At 37.8% G+C, this 19,319-nt stretch overlaps 1 protein-coding gene across 3 annotated transcripts in view; it reads right to left on the reverse strand.

Moving 5' to 3' along the window:
- Nucleotides 1-5,033: 5,033 nt before the first annotated feature.
- Nucleotides 5,034-19,319, reverse strand: part of RAD21 (RAD21 cohesin complex component) — a 28,962-nt gene continuing 14,676 nt past the window's right edge. For 2 of the 3 annotated variants that reach the window (XM_021942578.2, XM_021942579.2), the window contains exons 5-14: nt 17,592-17,698; nt 16,512-16,718; nt 15,903-16,028; nt 15,410-15,532; nt 13,491-13,714; nt 11,825-11,984; nt 11,233-11,381; nt 9,907-10,056; nt 7,955-8,038; nt 6,433-6,789 (exon numbers count right to left, since the gene is read on the reverse strand). In XM_021942578.2, coding sequence (XP_021798270.1) covers nt 6,598-6,789; nt 7,955-8,038; nt 9,907-10,056; nt 11,233-11,381; nt 11,825-11,984; nt 13,491-13,714; nt 15,410-15,532; nt 15,903-16,028; nt 16,512-16,718; nt 17,592-17,698 — 1,522 coding nt within the window. In that variant the 3' untranslated portion in view covers nt 6,433-6,597. Of the gene's footprint in view, nt 6,790-7,954; nt 8,039-9,906; nt 10,057-11,232; nt 11,382-11,824; nt 11,985-13,490; nt 13,715-15,409; nt 15,533-15,902; nt 16,029-16,511; nt 16,719-17,591; nt 17,699-19,319 lie in introns of all 3 variants that reach the window. The other variant, XM_003903092.5, reaches the window with a different exon arrangement.

The following is a 19,319-nucleotide window of genomic DNA, read 5'->3' on the forward strand; positions in this document are numbered from 1 at the left end:
CTTAGATTCCTTAATTGGGTCTTCCAAATCAGTGTCATGCCTTTCTACCTCCATGCCTTTGCCTGTGCTATTCTTTCTTCCTGGAACGTCCTTTCTTCCTGTCCCTTGCACGCCACCTGTTGAATAAATCCCACTAATTCTTCAAGGTGTAGTTTAAATGCCACTCACTGTTTCCTTCTAATCTTTGAAGGTATAATCACAAGGATTATGTCTTTGTATGCTATTAGCACCTAGCATGGTGTCTGGTGTTCAGTAATGTTGAGTTGAAATGCCCCTCTTTTCTTCATTAATTTTATCCTTTAGTGTTTCAAGAAATTTGGGGAAAGCTGCTTCTGCCCCAGAGTCCCTTCAAGAAAAGCCTTAAGTGCTGAAATTCCCTGAGACGTTTAAGCTTGTAACACTTGCAGTGGTTCCCCCAAGAAATCAACCTGAACTATCTTGTATCCTCTTACCTTGCTGAAATTGACTTTCAAATGAAGGCATAATGTTATCTTCATCTCATATGAGGACTCTTCTTCCCAAGGAAGCTACCTTGTTATTATAGCAACTACTTTTGTGGAGCTTTCCAGATTGCAAAGTATATGTGCATACATTATCTTGTTTAGCACTCATTGTGATCCTGGGGCTTGGTTGAGCAGAGGATGACATTTCATACACAACTCCTACAATCTAGGGAATCTGGCAGCCTCTGTTATTTCAGCAGAGTCAATCTAAACAAATTTTGGATGGCTTGGGGGAAAGAAACTCAGAATTTACCACCTGCTATAACCCTCCAAACAGCATGAAGAAAATGACACTGTTGTTTTCTGGAAACCAAGGTTTCATACCCAAGAATTATTGTAGGGATTTGGAATCCCAAATCAAGTGTTCTCCTGTATTTTACCACGTATTTAAACTCGGAGGTGCTCGCTTCCAAACTGGTCAATGTAGCAACTGAATCGGGGGCCATTAGCCTTTTGTTCTGACCCAACCACCTCTGCTAGGTGGGCTCTGAACCAATTTCAAAAGGACACACCCCATAGGAGCCTTTTGATGGGTGAGGTAGGGGATAGCTTGGTGGCCCTGGAAGAAATGGGTAACTAATGTTCCAAGAGCAAACCTTTGACTCGTGGGAGATGGAAGGTGGCAGGTAAATTATTCTCCTTTCTGTTTTTTTTTTTTTTGCGTGGGCGGGGGTTGGGCGGGGCGGACGTAGTCTAGCTTTGTCACCCCGGCTGGAGTGCAGTGGCGCGATCTCGGTTCACTGCAACCTCCACCTCCCGGGTTCAAGCGATTCCCCTGCCGCGGCTCCCCAAGCAGCTGGGATTACAGGCACATGCCACCATGCCCGGCTAATTTTTTTGTATTTTTAGTAGAGATGAGGTTTCACTATGTTGTCCAGGCTGATCTCGAACTCCTGACCTCAGTCAACCCGCCAGCCTTGGCCTCCCAAAATGCTGGGATTACAGGTGTGAGCCACCGTGCCCAGCCCCTTTTTTGTTTTCTAAGCAAAATAACACACACTTACCAAAGCTTACAGGAACTGTATGTCTAGAAACTGTAAGAATTCATATTCTATTCTCAAAACCAATTTTCACAGAAATTGGCTTCATAGGAGTTATTTTCATCCTTTATCATGGTCATGCTGAAGCCAATAAGACTGATTGTGCCCTAACTCAGAGTCACACACTGGATTAGGTAGTTCTAGAATTACAGACAAGTCTTCCAAAGATCCATAGTCAGCTAGTCAAGAGAAGTAGACAGGCAAAGTATGACATATCATGTAAAGTTGTATCAGTTATGAATAAAATATCGTGGAAATAGAGAAGATGGGGGAATAGTTTCTCTGGGGAAATTGAAAGAAGGTTTACTTCTTTGGAGATGTCCTTTCTTGAACTTACCAAAAACTTATCAAAACTTAACAGCAACTGTGTGTTTTGTTCCCATCAGTACACTTAGTTCTAGCATCATTCCTTGCTCAGAGTAAAGCACTCAGGAAGTATTTTGGCCTGAAAAACAGCTAATATATAGCATTGACCACTGGCCAGGCACTATGCTAAGTGCTTTCTTTGCATTGTGTTATTTAATCCTCACAGGAGCCTTACGAGCTTCCTCAGAAGAGAACCAAGAGTTAAAGAAGTTAAGATGATCACCACAGTTTCTAGTTAGAGGCAGACCTAATCCTGAACTCACCTCTCTTGCATTCCAACCCATGTTCTCAACCACTGGACCAAACTCACTCGGTCAATTAGAGAAGCTGTGTTGCTGTTTTGATGATCATTGCTGGTGTGATTACTGGCCACCCATTGGTGCCCTTAACTCGCTTTCATAGCACATAGCAGACTGTCACAGTTGGAGTAATTAGAACAGGACCTGAGAACCCCTTTGGCCAGATGCCTTCTGGAAATAACAATGTACCAGTTTGCTCAAGTTGGAGAGCTTCATTCTCTCCTTGAATTGCATGAGAATTTCCCCCTGAACAGCTGTTGGCCAATTGAGAGCTAATTAGTCCTAGAGCATAAGTAACAGCTGATCATGGAGGGCATTTCCTACCCCCAGCCGCAGCTCCTGATGCTGGCCGAGCATTTGAGATGGCAGCTCCGAGGTAAGGCTGAATTCTGGTATCTGAAAACGATCCGAGAATTGTCTGCTTGAGAACCACTGGAGTGCTTATTAAAAATGCTGATTCCCTGGCTAAATGTCAAGCCTACAGGTTTACAATCTTCCATCTGACTCTTGAGCTAACATCTGAGAATTCCTGCATTGTTTGGCTTTGGAAGATATGAGGAAATGAGACTTTTGTCTTTAGGTTTACATTTTTCAAGTCCTGCTTTTCAGAAGACATTTCCATTAGGTTGGGAATGTCATACAACAGCTGTCACACAAAGTTAGCAGGGCACACATGAAGCAATAAAGTCAGGTGAGGATGCTGCCTGTGGGCCTGGAACATCAAATAGGGCCTTAAAACCATTGGACAGCATTAAGAGGAAGCAGCCAGCCTGTGGCCTTTGAAGTGGTGACAGGAAAGAGCCCAGAAAGCCTTGCTTCTTTAAGTGGCACAACTTGCTTTCCTTGTGGTCCTCAAAGTCAGCTCAACAGAAGCCACAAACCTGAGGTTTATGAGCTGGATCTGTCTGCCAAGGTGTGCGTGGCCTTCATGGTATTCAGTTTTAAATCATATATCACATTTTAAAATCAGGAGTGAGAAGAATCTGGACCTCTGGCCTTTCCTGAGGCAATGAGGCAATCCTCTGTCTCCTTTTCTGAACTAGCGGTTAGTAACATGACCAGATGCTGTCCTCAGCTCAAAGGGGGTCCCTGCCCCATTTCATCCAGTTCAGCACTGTTCCTCCTCACCCTCCACTGCTGGTCACCTGGCTGCTTCACTCATTTCCATGACCTGCCTGGCCACCTAAGCGTTTGCACACATGACCTGGAGCACAGCTGGGAGGACAGCAGGGGGAATACAGAAAGCCGGGCAGATGGCTCCTAGGGCATGGTCTTGAAATAAAAACCTTCCTGTCCTACCTTTTTCAAAGTCCCTCTGCTGACTTGCCAGTTGACTCTAATGTGTTTAGAGGAAACAGTCTAAATTTTGAGTAACTGGAGCTGTTGAAGTCATCTCTGCAAGTCTTCAATAGTGTGAGCAAAGGAATGGTTATTTGAAATGTAGGAACAGAATCACCAGGTTGAGAGGACATGGAAGGTGAAGGAGCCACTCACCAAAGATGAAGCATTAGGAAGGTCTAAAGTAGTCAAGTAGAATTCAGTTGTAGAGAAATTAAAGTGTATGTGGTTCCTGCAAGTAGAGATGTCCATTTCATGACGTACTCTAGAATTAGAAGTTTAAAACCTAAGTGCACCTAAGCGGCATGCGCCTAAGCAGCCTGAATGAAAGCCAATGTTATCTTCATCATACAAATGTTAGTTGTTTTCCAAATTGCTTTTAATTAGCTCATACGGTTTTCACAACTCTTGGAAATCGGTGGGACTTGACTTTCATTTTTAGACCCAGATACAGAATGAAGCATCTGAAGTTTCAGGTTCTATAATCAAATTAGGATTATAGCCTGGGGCCTAGGCCTCTGGCCCATTGCTCTTCCCACTATACCACTCTGGTAATTCCAAGTTTCAGAACAGTCATGAGACTGGATTCTACTGTCTACACCTAGGCCTTTGAACTCCAAGTCAAACACTCATGGTTCTGCTCTAGACATCATTTCACTTTACTATGCGAAGCCATCTTTTACATTTTAGCAAAAGCTTTTTATCATCTGAGAATCTTTTCTGAACTTCCCCCAGGTACTGTGGCATGCTGTATTCTAGGCTCTCAGCACTTTCACATTAATCATAACTCTTTACTAGAGGTATCTATGGCAGTGAGCCCCAAATTCAAGCTGCCTTGGCTGTCAGGATAATTGGTGCTTAGTCAAATCTGATTTTTTTCTATTAAAAACAGCAACATATTTACACTCAAATCAGGGTTTAAACCATAAAATCTCAGTGCTTTAAAGCTCACAGTGGGGGCCGGGGGACTGGGGGGGCAGGGGCAGCAGGACTAGTCAAGAGGCTAGAATGTAAAAGTGGGTACATGTCAGGTAACTGAATGTCCTGGTTTTCAGTTAGGCTTCTGAGACTGACCTAGGGTATTTCTAGCACCTGCCTACCCACCTAGCTTGTTTGGAGCACCAAGGATGTACACCCACAGCATATCAGTTTGTATGTACTTAGCAGTTACACATATATATTTATGTCCCAAAGCTTCCTCTGTGCCAGCCATTTGTTAGTTTCATTTTTATTCTTAATACATTCACACATAACAGTTACACATTTATTAAAATTTCAGGTCACATAGTTCTGTTAACAAAGAAGGTTGGAGACAAGCTAGTCTGTCTTCCATTTGTAGTCTAAGACCTCTTTTGAAAAATTCATTTGGTTTATATGGACAACTATTCTAGATAAGGCAAACAAATGAGGTGTTGGGCTATAATAACTTTTTCAGCCAACTTTCCCTTGGGGACCACCACCAACTGAATAACAAATACTCAAAAAAGTACAGCTTATAACACAACTTTTATTAGAAAAGTTATACATAACATAGCATCAACTATTTTCAAGAACAATATTAAACCCGATAAGCAACAAAAACCAGACTAACAAAATGTGTAACAAGAAACTAATGACCTTTCTAAAATCAAACATTCAATTATCTACAATGTCTTTTTACAAACGGGGAAAACTCCTTGGTTTACAGGCACGTCATATTGAATATAAAGCTGCAAAAGCAATTTTATACAATTACCACTCTCAAGAAACTGAATCATTAAAACAGTAATTACGAGTTCACAAATTTAAAACATTTCACATAATTTTAAATTATTGGGTATACACTGAAGTCTGAGTTTCAAAAGTGATGTTTTTGCCACAAAAGTTCCAACACTTAAGCTGTAACTTTCAGTGTTAACTTTGCCCTAAAAAGTTAAGACATATTCTGATAATCATAATAGTCACATGATTTCTGATGCTATCTGGTCTGTTAATAATAAAGTCTTTATTTGGACGTATTTTTCTTCAATTAAATTACAGGAAACTGGATATAAGATTTCGTTGCAATGCTATTAAAGTTCCAAACACAGGAGTGTGCAGCACTGGAAAAGGAGATCAGTACTAAAACTTATAATAAATACCAGAGAAGCCATTAGTTTTTACAGCATTGTCTGCTTAAAAGCTAAGTTGACCAGGTGCATAATTTCCCATCAGTCTGTCCTTGTAGTAGGCAGGGCAATTTCTGTTTTCATGATCTGAATACTCAAATATATCCAAACATCTTTTAAAAACTTTGATTTATAGCTCCTAGAAAGTTATGTTTTTTAATAGTTACTCTACTCTAATCAGGCCTAGCTTTGCTCATTTTGGAACCTCACTAAAATAACAGATTTCAGGATAGCCAAGTTCATCAGAAAGACTCAAATGGAATGATTTACAAAACAGAACACTTAAACCAAGTCAGTCCTATCTTTTTGTAGCTGAAGGTTATCAGTCACAACACAATTTCACGTACACCTCTGCTCATTAGGGAATTACACTTAAAACGAATCTCAAGAGGGCGACCTTTGTTGTTTCAGATACCATCCCTAATCGGAGAGTGGTTAACAGGAAGATTGCCAGTGTTACTGATGGAAAGGCGTTTTTTTTTTTTTTTCTTGTTAAAGACTCACACCATAGTTTTAAATTAAACTGTCAGGCATTTTCCCAGACAGGTTTTCCTTTTCAATACAGTAATGAAGAACTAAGATAAAAATCATGACTTTTGACTGCCGCTGAACATTATTACATGCACCTATATTGCACACATCTGTTCTGAACTGTTAAAATCATCTTCTGAGTCCTTGGGGTGCAGTTTTCTCCATCAGAACACAAACACAACCCATCTAATCAGTTTCCCTCAAAGATGAAATTGACAAATTTAATGTACTGGAAAAAAATGAAGAAAGAAAAAGGCAAAGACTTTGTACAGACAAAAATCTAAGTTTTCTCAAAGGGTTCTGTGTCCCCTACACATGGGGGCAATTCGTAAGCACTAGTGAATCAAACACTAGCTATAATGTTTCTAGCTCCTCATATGATATGGAACCTTGGTCCAGGTGTTGCAACGATGTCACTGTACGGTTCTTCCTGTGTCAGCTCAATAGCTTGCTGCTTTTTAAGAACCAAGAAGCTGTAGAACTTTGCGGCAGCTTGTTTTCTGTTCGTGTTTCGACATAACTCAAGCAAACTGATAGATTCAGCTCCAGTTTTAGCAAGAGCACGCTGAAATAAAACCAAAAAAGGATAACTTAAAGTAACCTGTAAAATATAGTAGTAATTCAGTGAGGATGCTGACACAGTTTGAATATCTGTCCCCTCCAAATCTCATGCTGAAACGTGATTCCCCACTGTTAGAAATGGAGCTTAGTGAGGTGTTTGTGTCACGGGGTGGGGGTGGGGATGGGGGTGGTGGTGGATCCCTTATGAATGGTTCCCCGCAGCAATCAGTGAATTTTTGCTCATTAGTTAACAAGAGAGCTGGTTGTTTAAAAGAGCCTAGCCATCTCTCTCGCCATGTGACACACCTGCTCCCCCTCTGCCTTCCACCATGACTATAAGCTTTCTGAGGCCTCACCAGAAGCAGATGCTGGTGCTTTGCTTCTTGTACAGTCTGCAGAACTGTGAGCCAAATAAACTCCATTTCTTTATAAATTACCCAGACTCAGGTATTCCTTTAGAGCAACACAAAACAGACTAACACAGATGCTAATTTTGGTTACTGGAAAAAACAAACTATATATTCTGCTCAGGACAAAGACTGCACTTTTTAAAACAGTATATGATCCTCATGTTAATCAAGAGGGTAAAAGGCCAAAGTATGTTATGGTACATCTAAAATCTAAATAAGAAAGTCCAAGAAACCAGCAAAATTGTTCTGGCATGTATTATTAAAATAATCAATTTATTTAGACAGCTAATGTAATATAATAGCAAAATCTAGCACTTACAGTTTTTAAAGTAAAAAAAAAAATTAAATGTCAACTGTCCTATTTTAAGAAACCTTGAGCAACTTGCTTGGCATTCTGCAGATGTTCAAGGTATCTTGTCTGTGTCTAGGACATTAAAGCACAAGGAAAAGTGACATCTGATGCTACATAATGACCCAATAAATGTAATAATCCATCACATTAAATTTACTCAACGAAAAACAAGAAGGTGCAGGCATACAAAGGAGTTGTGTAATATGTCACCACGGTTCTGCTTTTCAGGCTTACTCTTGGCCTAATAGTTTATGTATTTAATTAAAACATTTAAAAATAATGTCGTTTTGGGAAAAATTTCACAAAGGTATGCTTTCTGTTTCCAGCATGTAACTTTTTTTTTTTTCAGGGAACAATGCCAAAACCCTTTGATAAAGCATTCTCCTCTAAGACAACAGCAGCAATACCTGAAGACCATGAAGCATCTGCTGAGTCCTTTTGTTCCATCTTCTTTCTTCCTGATCTTGATCACCGCCTGATGCATCTTCATCCTGAATGAAAATGACCCCCAAAAAGCTGACAAAACAAGTCCAATGCAAAATGAAGTATTTCTACATCTCCTAAAAGCTCCTCAACTACCCTGAGATTGTGTATTTTGAACTAAGAGAAAACTGTACTTAATGCTGCTGAGCAATCACTTAGCATCTAGAGTATAAACTGAAGAGTTTTTCTTAAATTACAAGGCAAAGTCCTCTGTTTATATGCAAGCAAACATTTGGCTAAAAGTATGCTTTTATACTGCAGTATAAGGATGCTGTCTACACACACTATGTGGTCTGTGGATGCTGCTGATCATGGAGCTTTTGGTTACTGGTCCCTCTTCAAGAACTTAAGGATAAAAATCAACTGTACCATTAAATATAATGTTTATTTCAACTAAATATACATACATAAATATTGCAACATGATTTTGCAGATGACTTATGTTCTGGCAGACTCCTAATCTCATTGTGGAGCAGTACCAAAGAGCCTGCAGACTAGCTAAGTTGAGGATTTATTATTGGTCTATATGGCGTTTTAAAATGAACGGGCTATAACCCTTATTATATATTTCACTTGAGCAACATAGTTCTCAGCCACGTGCTGCCTAAATGACTTTTTAAAGTCCAAGGTGGGTGCAAGGCAGCAGTTGTGATGTTCCCAGGCTATGCTGAAACTATATACAGAAACCACAACTATTTTAATACTCATTCACAACTAAGTCTGAGATAATGGCATACCCTCACACATAGGAATAGCTCTGAAGCTAATTTTGGTTGTAAAATAAGGTATTCATATTAAAGATATGCACTATTATTAGAATTAAGAACAGATGTTAATGAAAATTTATCCAATCCATAACCTTTTTTGGTCCTGAAGAAATTTAAACAGCTTCAATGCCACCTAAAGGACACCTTATTTTAAATTAAAAGGTTTAAGTAACATATCTGACAGAATATCAAACAGAAGAATAAATTCTAAGTTTTAACAACCTCAATGATCCAGAAATAAGGAAGAAGAAGAGAGGAGGAGGAGGAGGAGGGGGAGGGGGAGGGGGAGGGAGGAAGGGAGGAAGGGAGGAAGGAAGGGAGGGAGGGGGGGAGGGGGGGGGGGGGGAGGGAGGGAGTAAGGGAGAAAGGAAGGCAGGAAGGGAGGAAGGAAGGGAGAAAGGCAGGGAGGAAGGGAGGGGGGAAGGAAGGGAGGAGGGAGGGAGGAACGAAGAAGAGGAGGAGGGAGGGAGGGAGGAAGGGAGGAGAAGGAGAAGGAGGAGGAGGAGGAGAAAGAGAAGGAGAAGGAGAAGGAGAAGGAGAAGAAGGAGGACCTTCAACAGCGTAAACACGCCCCAGGAAAAAGAAACTGATTCCTAAAACACCTCTTACTTTGTAAAAAGAAAAAGTCATTCAAGGCTTCACTCAGTCTAAGTTTTTAGCAAAGTTATGCTTTACCCTGGGGTCCAACTAAAGGAAAAACAAAAACAAAACCCAGACAAGTGGAAAATGTACAGTTATCTGATTTCCAGGCCACCACAGATACAGAAGAAGTTATAAGTAGATGATAACAGCAGTTAAGAATTGACCACTGACCACAAGATAGTAAAAGCGGCTACAAGCAGTCTAGAAGTCAGGCAAGAAACCAGCATAAGGGCAATTCCATGTCCTTCAACAGCCCACAAGGGAGCCAATGAGTTACAGCACAGCATAAAATTTGATGTTCCTAACGATGATCGATACCACTATGAATTTGGTAAAATTTTGCTTATATTCTTCTTTTTATATAACTCTGATGCTCAACATCAATTAAGTTAGCCCCAATATGAAAAATAAAAAAGCTGGCTGGAGGCTTTTGCTAAAGCTGGAATGAAAATTATTAATTAGTTTACCTCTTCCTCTTCATCATCTTCTTTTTCCTTTTCTTTCTCCTTCTCTTTTTCTGGCAGAAGTTCTAACTCTGGTATTAGCTGACAGATATTTGGAGGTTCTTCTGGGGGAAGCTCTACAGGTGGTATTTCCATCTGCTCTACCTGCTGAGGCTTAAAGCAATACAAATAAGACAATTTAAGATGTATGTTTTAAAAGTAGCTTATTTTAAATATGCAAATACACAGTGGCTGAAGTTTTCTAGTTGAAAATACTGAGATTATATCTCCACACTTCCCCACAAGAAAAAATTTATTATAGTATATATTTTTTTTGATTTTTTATAAAACTACATTGAAGTAGCTTACAAAAGAAACTGACCGTTATCTTAAACCATGTTTCATTTTCATACTTACTTTTTAGGAGTCAAATGTTTTTTAACTACTAAAGCTTCTGTAAGGTTATTATATTTTAACTTAAAAATCATAAGCTTTCACTCTGAGAGTCTTGAATGTCTCACGGCAGCAAATAATAGGAGTGAGGACATTGCTTTTCTGGGTCCACTTCCTATATTTATTTTCTCTCAGGCTTAATATAAAAGAGTTAAGAACATCAAAACCAGTCTTTAAGAAACCAAAGAATTACCAGAAGGAGGGTGGTTATGCAAGTCACCTACTCATTACTGTCTTCCTAGTCCTGAGCTAATACAGAAAAATGCTCTTATTGACAACTCTTACCACCAGAGGGCACAGAAAACTAGTTCTTAAAATTGGCAAAGTATTCTTGATGGAGGCTGAACAAGAAGCCTAAGGTTATCAAAAAGCCTCCCTTTGCTCAAATTCATTTATTCTATAGACTTAAGATTGGAAAGCCCGAAACCAAACCCTACTATTTCCTCCTTCATAATTGCTTAGCTTTCCTATCCTAGCCGAACTTAATGGTAGTCAAAGTTTGAATGAAGCAGACAGATAGTGCTTTACATTTTCTCAGGTATTTGACAAGTTTATTCTGATTACTTAATAAGATGACCTAAAACTGCCTAGTACTGAAGGTATGCAGGAATGTTTGCCAAATAATAAATCAGAACCAACTTCAAAGTCAAGGATGCTCACTCTGGAGCACTCTAAAGCAATACTATTCAAAAAGAGTCGGAAAGACTGCGGAGACTCCCAGAACATATCCTCCCATTAGGAGTGGACTATCTATATCCTGTTGCTCTTCTTCCTCGGGACTCATTCCTTACCATTTTCTGTCAAAACCAAGATACTTTAAAAGGCCTCCCTAAACACCACTTGCTACTGCTGTATGAAAACCTTCAAATGACTTAATGGATAGATTTGCTTACTTACAGGCATCACAGGCTCTGGGTCAATTTGTCCAGCTTTTCGCTTAACTCCCTGAGGCGGTGGTGGAGGCATAGCTGACTCATCTATGTTTGTTCTGCTGGCCTCCATCACTGACTCCTGGAGGCGGCTTGGCTCTTCTATAATGGGCTCATCTGCAATTGGTCATATGAAGAGAAAACATAGGTCATACAGTTTTGAACATTATAGAACCATTTATTTTTTAAAACTAGTACACTAAGACATATGTAATGTTTTCTTTAATGAAGACGGCCAGATAAAATTTTAGTTCCATAAAGGTTTAGTCAATTTTTAGCAATATACGTAAAGGGGATCTTAAAAGGACAAGTCCTACCCCCAGTACGATGTAGGACAATTCTTTAGCAGACTATCTCCCCTGCCAGTTCTGAACCTTAAACCTCTGGAAAGACAGGAAGCTTCATACTTAAATAAGGCAATCAGGTCCAATGTATTTCCCTGCCCAAACATTTGAGTCTATCTTTGATTCCTCATTTCTTTCACTCTGACAGTATAAAGGTAAATGTTAAGCCAAATACTCATGTGAACTTCATCAAGGAACTATTCTAACAGAACAAACCGATAACATCACGCTGCTGATGCTGCTGTTGCTGGTCCTCTCTAGGAACCTCTGGATTTTCAAATTCTTTGAGGAATTCATCCAAATTATCTGCCTCTCCTCCTTTCCTCCTTTTCCTAAGGTCTTCTGGTACAAGCGGTGTAAGACAGCGTGTAAAGAGCTATAAGAAAAAAAAAGAAATATTTCAATGATAAAATAAATCTAACTAAAGTCACCACTGATTTATATCTTCCAAAAGTATATTCTAAGTGTATAATTTAGCATGGCTTTTATCATATTCACAATTCATTCCATCTGAAAATGATTTTAAATGAGTTTTCAAATTATAACTGCAGACATTTTAGATAAACTAAAAAAATTGTATCCATTATCTCACAACCTTAAGGGGTTTTCCATTTATCTGCCTGCAGTTTATTTTCATATTCATCAACTAAAACTCATCCTAACTGGTCTCATACCAAACAGCTTTAAATTGTGTTTTCTTCACTTACATAGTAACCTTATTAGCTATCATTCAAACTATTTTTTATTTTTATTTTTTGAGTCGGAGTCTCGCTCTGTTGCCCAGGCTCGAGTGCAGTGGCACAATCTCAGCTCATTGCAACCTCCGCCCCTGGGTTCAAGTGATTCTTGTGCCTCAGCCTCCTGTGTAGCTGGGATTACAGTGTACCACCACACATGACTAATTTTTATATTTTTAGTACAGACGGGATTTCACCATGTTGGCCAGGCTGGTCTCTAACTCCTGACCTCAAGTGATCCACTCGCCTCAGCCTCCCAAAGTGCTGGGATTACAGGCGTGAGCCACTGCTCCCAGTCTCATTTAAACTACTTTTAATGGTTACATATTTCATTTTGAACCATTCCTCTACTCTTAAAATGTCAGGCTTCTCTCTTTTTAAAACTGTGAACAAGAATGTAATCAACATTAACAGAGGTAGCTTTTCCATACTTTGAATTACTTCCTTAGGAAAAATTTCTAATAATGAAATTACTGAGTCAAAGAATAAATAGTTTAACGACCTTCTTAAAAATAATTATATGACAGTGCTTACAATAAAGAGCACAACTTTGTTGCTCTGGGATACTTTAGATTTAGAATATATTACCATATTCTAAATACACAGTAAAATCAATAGGTTCTGTGCATATCTCAACTTCAGACAGAATAGTAGCCGAACAGCACTGCTTCATTCACCAGACACCTGTGAATCTTATTTTGGAATATTGTGGAATGTGAGCAGAAAAGAGCCTATAAATGGAACAACAAACAAAAAAACCAAAAAACCTCCTGAAGCCAGAATTCTTTACTGTGGAAAAAGCAGAACCACTCATGTTTTATTCAGAAAACATTTCAAGAATTCAGATGTAAAACACACTAAGACGATATAACTAATAGTTCATTACAGACAGAAGTATTATTAAACATGTCAGTGGCTTTTTAAAATAAGGAAAATTCATTTTACATCTTTTAGAAATGCAGGTGTCACTTATCCATGTATTTCAAATAAAGTTATGCCCAGTACACTGTGATTTAAGGCAGAAAAAAGAAAACGTGCCATACGGTTGCAAAATACTTAATCAAAAATGATTCAAAGGTTTTAGAATCTTTTTTTTTTAGATGCTCAGAATGTATATGAAGTAAAAATTCTGCAAACTGTATTACCTTCAGTAGTCTGTTATTCCACAAAGGCTGAGCAGGTAAAGAAAACAATTTTTCTACTCCTCCGGTCTCTTTCCACATCATCAGTTTCTTGGTGGGTGGTGCCAGATCCAAAGTAGTAACAATATCAGAATAATCACTAAGTTGTGCTCTAATTGTCTTGCTATCCAACTCTTTGACACTGTCAACAATGAGCTTCCTCTTCCTCTTGGCTTTTGTTTCTTTAACTGGAATGATAATAAAAAATAAGATCATTTTCCTGAGAGGCCAGCATGGAACACACAGTTACAAGATCTGGCCTGACTATATTCCCTGCTTTTCTACACACAAGACTCGAGCAGGAAAGTTAAACTTCATGAGGATAGAATGTTTTAACTGATGTTTTCCAACCATCATTTAGAATAGAGGCTGGAACAAAATAGAGGCATTCAACAAAAATTTGCTGAATGAGTATAGACTTTTAGCACAAAATAAGTAAAATGATGTAAGGTCCAACACATTTTTGCCTATGTAGTTTTATACTGCAAACAATGAACATATCATACCCTTCAGAGTTGGGCTCATTTTCTCATTTGAAACAGGGCCCATCACTCAAACTCACAGACTGAGTTTTCTTTAATGATTGCAAATACTATTATTTTTATTAGAAAAGTTATAATTCATATATGGCAGTTGTGGAAGCTGCTTGATAGAATGAAACAAGCCCAGGCCCAGTCAGATAGAACTGTAACTCCATCCTAGACATTTTAAAAGAGTCATTTCTAATCCTTAAAACTTACAAGTAGGTGGTATTGTCTCACTTTTTTAAAATGCAGAAAAGCTCATGGGGTTAAATAAAATCCTCAAAATTTCACCCTGTCAGACATACCCCAAAGGTTTTTGGATCAACACTTAAAATATATATATACACAAAAAGATGTTACACACAGTGAGAGTCTCTCTCTAATCTCACTATCTAATAAAGTATATATTTTACTTAATTGTACATTTCCCTCATCAATGGGAAACCCAAAAGGGTAATCTTGTTCTACTTAAAGGTAAAAACTATGTCTAAATTACACTGTAATCGATTTCAAGTATTATTTCCTACTGTCCTCATAAACCATCTAGAAACTGTTAAGTTTTATATCCCCATTATCTCAAACTGTCATTCAGAAGCAGCCCTCCTCAAATATAAATAATGTGTCTTGCAATGTTACTTAAAAAAACTACAAGAAAAAAATTACTTATTCTAGAATTTTTGACATTTCCAGTTTTTAAATTTAAAAAGATTTCTTTTTTCAGAACGTGCGGAAAAAGGCAAATTCTAAGAGCACATAAAAAAAAAATTTTTCTTTTTGAAGAGACAGGTCTTACTATATTTACTGCCCAGGCTGGTCTCAAACTCCTGGCCTCAAGTGGTTTTCCTGGTTGGGCCTCCCAAAGTACTGGATTACAAGTGTGAGCCACCACACCAGCCTCCAGTTTTGTTTTGTTTTTTTAAAGAATACTTTTAGTTTTTTTCCAGCTCGTAGCCCAACTGTACAGCATTTAGAATTGTAATTTATTGAAAAATGCTTTTCCAGTGTTTTCTGGTTGTTACACATGTGAGCTGCTAACATTTTGGGAACCCCAGGAGACTAAGATACGCATTATCAGAAAGCTTGTTCTATACTTTTATATTTCACAGCAACTTGCACAGACATTCTACAAAATACTCAAAATTATAATTCGATAGAAGACTATGACAGATGACTATGACATAAAAGCAAGAAGCCTAGTTAACGAAAGCAACAGTAGCATATCAGTAGACAGGCAAAATACCAGAAAAAAGCGAGAAGCCTAGTTATCTAAAACAACAGTAGCAGATCAGTAGACAGGCAAAAACCAGAAGTAAGACCTTATGTTGTATGCTGTATAAATCTAAAGGTTCATATGCTCACCAGTTATATCAATAGGTTCCAATGCAAATGCTTCTTCCTCATTTGGAACAAGTGTTGTTTGATCAGTCATGGTTGGCATTGGTTCAACGGGATCCACCGAATCAGGACTATCAGGCCCACCCACTGTAAAAAAAAAAAACAAAAAACAAAAAAAAAAAACAGTCACAAAAACTTTGGTATGTAATATATATCCTACAAATGGTGGGAGAAAAATCTCTTCATGAAATAGAAAGAAATCCTATTATTACTAAGAAAAAATATTTTTCTAGTTAATGGGAAAGCCCCACCAGACTTGTAACTCAATTGGCCAAAAAATGGGGAGGGGCGCAAGATTAAACACAGAATCAGAACCAGTAATCAATCATAAGCACTGTACTTAAGGATATTTGTAATTCATTAAAAACTATAACTTCTAGTTTGTCATCTTCTATGGTAAGTATCTTTTTGGATGCCATACAATCATCCCCAAAATCACTGAACATGAAATGCTTACTTGATACATTATCATCCTCATCCATATCGTCATGTGCAGGTTGCTCTGGCAACATCACCCCTGCCTCAGAGAGGGCAGGGGGGTCATCAAAGATACCGCCATCATTATTACTAATAAGTTTGTCATCTGAAATAGGGAATGTAAGTTAGTTGTAATTTCTAAAAGAAATGCCAAAACCACAATAGCCAATCAATGGAAAAACAAAATTACGTTAAAAGGGATAAAATTTAAACATATATTCAATTTTTATCTGTTTCTCCTCCAGGTAGTTTATAAAAGTATAAAACACTTAGTATATAAAAAAATTATCATTCTTCATTTGTATTTTCTAGTTCATTTATCTATTTTAAAAAATATTTACTTAACACAGCTATCAAACACAAACAGTTTTAAGTACTAATAAAATTCAGCATTCTGATAAGCATATTTAAGTTTTGTTATAATATTTTAAGAGGCTGATTTTACCGAAATGTCTTACTGAACCAACTGATCACAATTCACTCACATATATCTAAAAGTTGTTCAAGACTCAGAATTAGCAACTGCTTCCAAAACTTTACAATAAAGAAATTCTGTTTATGTTCGAGTAACCATCATTTTCTCACATACCTAATATTCCACCATCATTTCCTTCTCCAAAATTATCATCCTTATATTGGTCTTCATATTCTAAATGGTTAATTTTCTCATTCAGATTGCTGGTGCTCTGTTCAGACTCTAATAGGAGGTTAGAAGTAGTAGTGCTTACTAACATGTCGTCATCCTCAAAAGCACTGCCTTCTCTCATTATCTCACGATCATCCATTCCAAAATCACCTAAACAAATTTTGTCATTAGTTTAGAAAGATAAGAAATAGCACTGTGATAAAACAGCTAATGATTTATTATAATTATGTCACATTTGCTTACTGAAGTCTTATCTTCAAATGTTAAAATATCTAGTTTAAACTTTAAATCTTAGCATCTAAATTTTTTAAAATGACTCAATTACACACAGCTACAATACTTGGGCATGACTAGCAAATTCAACCTTAGATCTAGATTTAAATGATCCTAAAATATGTTAAACTCTAAATATGTACATATGTTAAGTTACATTAATAGTCACAGCTTAAACTTTCTTGTTATAATGTGTTTCATCAAGAAAATAATCTGGTTCTGGGTACAGTGGCATGTGCCTGTAGTCCCAGCTACTTGAGGCTGAGGTGGGAGGATCACTTGAATCCAAGAGTTCGAGGCTGTAGTGTACTATAATCCTGCCTGTGAAGAGCCACTGCACTCCAGCCTGGGTAACACAGCACAGACCCCGTCTTTTAAAAAAGAGTATGGCTTGCTACTAGTTTTGAATACCTGTTTTTGAATAGCAAGTATAATAGGGAAACTAACCGTTCCAAAATGGTTGGTTTAAATGTGATCACTACTTCAATATTGGGACTCCTCGCAGAAATCAATATATAGGTTCTATGATTGTATATAGGGAGAGGAGTAGGTAAACAATTAGCTCTAAATATGAAAATGATGCTTAATATACTGGTAAGAAAGCCAAATTCCTTTCTTGATGAAAATGCATTACATGAAATTTTAAGTCTTTCTGTCAATGTGAATATAGTTTGGTTTTCTTCTGAAACTGCTATTAGCGGCACAATATAACATTATAAACTAATGGCTAGTAAGTTGTTTCTCTTTTACCAAAATCATTTTCTTGTAAAATGCTGATGTTCCCAACTTCTTCTCTCATGGTTATCTCTTCCACTCTACTCTGATTCAAGCTGAACTGCTGGGCCACATCGATGTCACTTTAAAAGAAGGTCAAATACATTTTAGTCTCAAGTCTCACTGTGTTTATAAGAAAAAAAAATCCCAATTCTCTCTATAAGAAAAATTAAAAAAAAAATACACATATATACACACAACCCACCAAGTTTTAGAAGCCTTAATATTTAATATCTTCATACATTCCAGTATAATCCAAGAATGCAAGTGATTTGGAAATTAACTTGTATTTAAATTTGAAAAGCATCAATAATCAGCAAATACAATGTAATATGCAGAAGTCACTAAACCAAGTATAGAGGAAAAAATTAGAAATGATGGGCTAGATAGGCATGGGTTTTCATTAGGACCCTGCAACTTACAGGCGGTGTAAACTCGAAAGTTCCCTGACTTCCCTGAGACTCAGTTTCTTCCTCTAATAAAGAATAATCTCTCATATAGTTTAAAAATACTAAAAAATAAAAAGTGTACAACGCTAAACACCAATCTAAACACTATCAGCCATATCCAGAACATTAATACCTCAAAACAACTGACGAAGTCTGTACAAAAAAATAGACGGCAAGGAAAAAAAAATAGGAGGGAGGCAAAGCTATAATAGATTCTTAGGAGACCCATAAGCTATATCAACCAGATGCAGTTTGTAGACTTTGTTTAGCCTCAACTCAAACTGGAAAGAGGGAAAAAAAAAAAAAAAAAAGCCAACATGTCAACTGGGGACAGTTGAATGCTGACTAGATATCATATAGGCATACCTTGTTTTACTGCACTTTTTTTTTACTGAATTTCACAGATGCTGAGTTTTTAATAAACCGAAGGTTTGTGGTAACACTGCCTTGAGCAAGTCTATTGGTGCCATTTTCCAGCAGCACAAGCTTACTTCATGTCTCTGTGTCATATATGGTAATTCTCATGCTATTTAAAAACTTTTTATTATCATATCTGTTACCGTGATCTTGATTAGTGATCTTTTAAATTTTTTTGCTTATTTTTTAGTAGAGATGGGGGGGCGAGATCTCACTATATTGCCCAGGCTAGTCTCAAACTCCCGGCCTCAAGTGATTCTCCCACCTTAGCCTTCCAAAGAACAGGGATCACAGATGTGAGCCACCACACCTGGCCCAGTGATCTTTGATGCTTCGATGCTACTATTTTAATTATTTTGGGTGCCACAAAGGATGCCCAAATAATATGGCAAACTTAAGAAACATTCTGTGTGTTCTGACTGCTCCTGCCCTCCCGCTCACCCTGCCCCTGCCCTCCTGCTCACCCTGCCCCCTGCAATGTTTCTCTCTCTTCTTGGGCCTCCCTGTTCCTTGAGACACAACAAATTGAAATAAGGCCAATTAATAGCCCTACAATGGCTACTATTTGTTCAAGTAAAACGAAGAGTCACACGTATCTCACTTTAAATCAAAAGCTAGAAATGACTAAGCCTGGTGAAGAAACCATGTCTAAAGTTGATTTAGGCTAAAAGCTAGGCCTCTTGCACCAAACAGCCAAGTTGTGAATGCAAAGGAAAAGTTCTTGAAGGAAATTAAAAATACTACTCTAGTGAACATGAATAAGAAAACAAAACTACCTTACTGTTCATATGGAGAAAGTTTCAGTGGAATAGAAAGTTTGGAAGAAATTAATTTTAAC

This window comes from Papio anubis, chromosome 8 (assembly GCF_008728515.1).
Source record: "Papio anubis isolate 15944 chromosome 8, Panubis1.0, whole genome shotgun sequence".
NCBI lineage: Eukaryota > Metazoa > Chordata > Mammalia > Primates > Cercopithecidae > Papio > Papio anubis.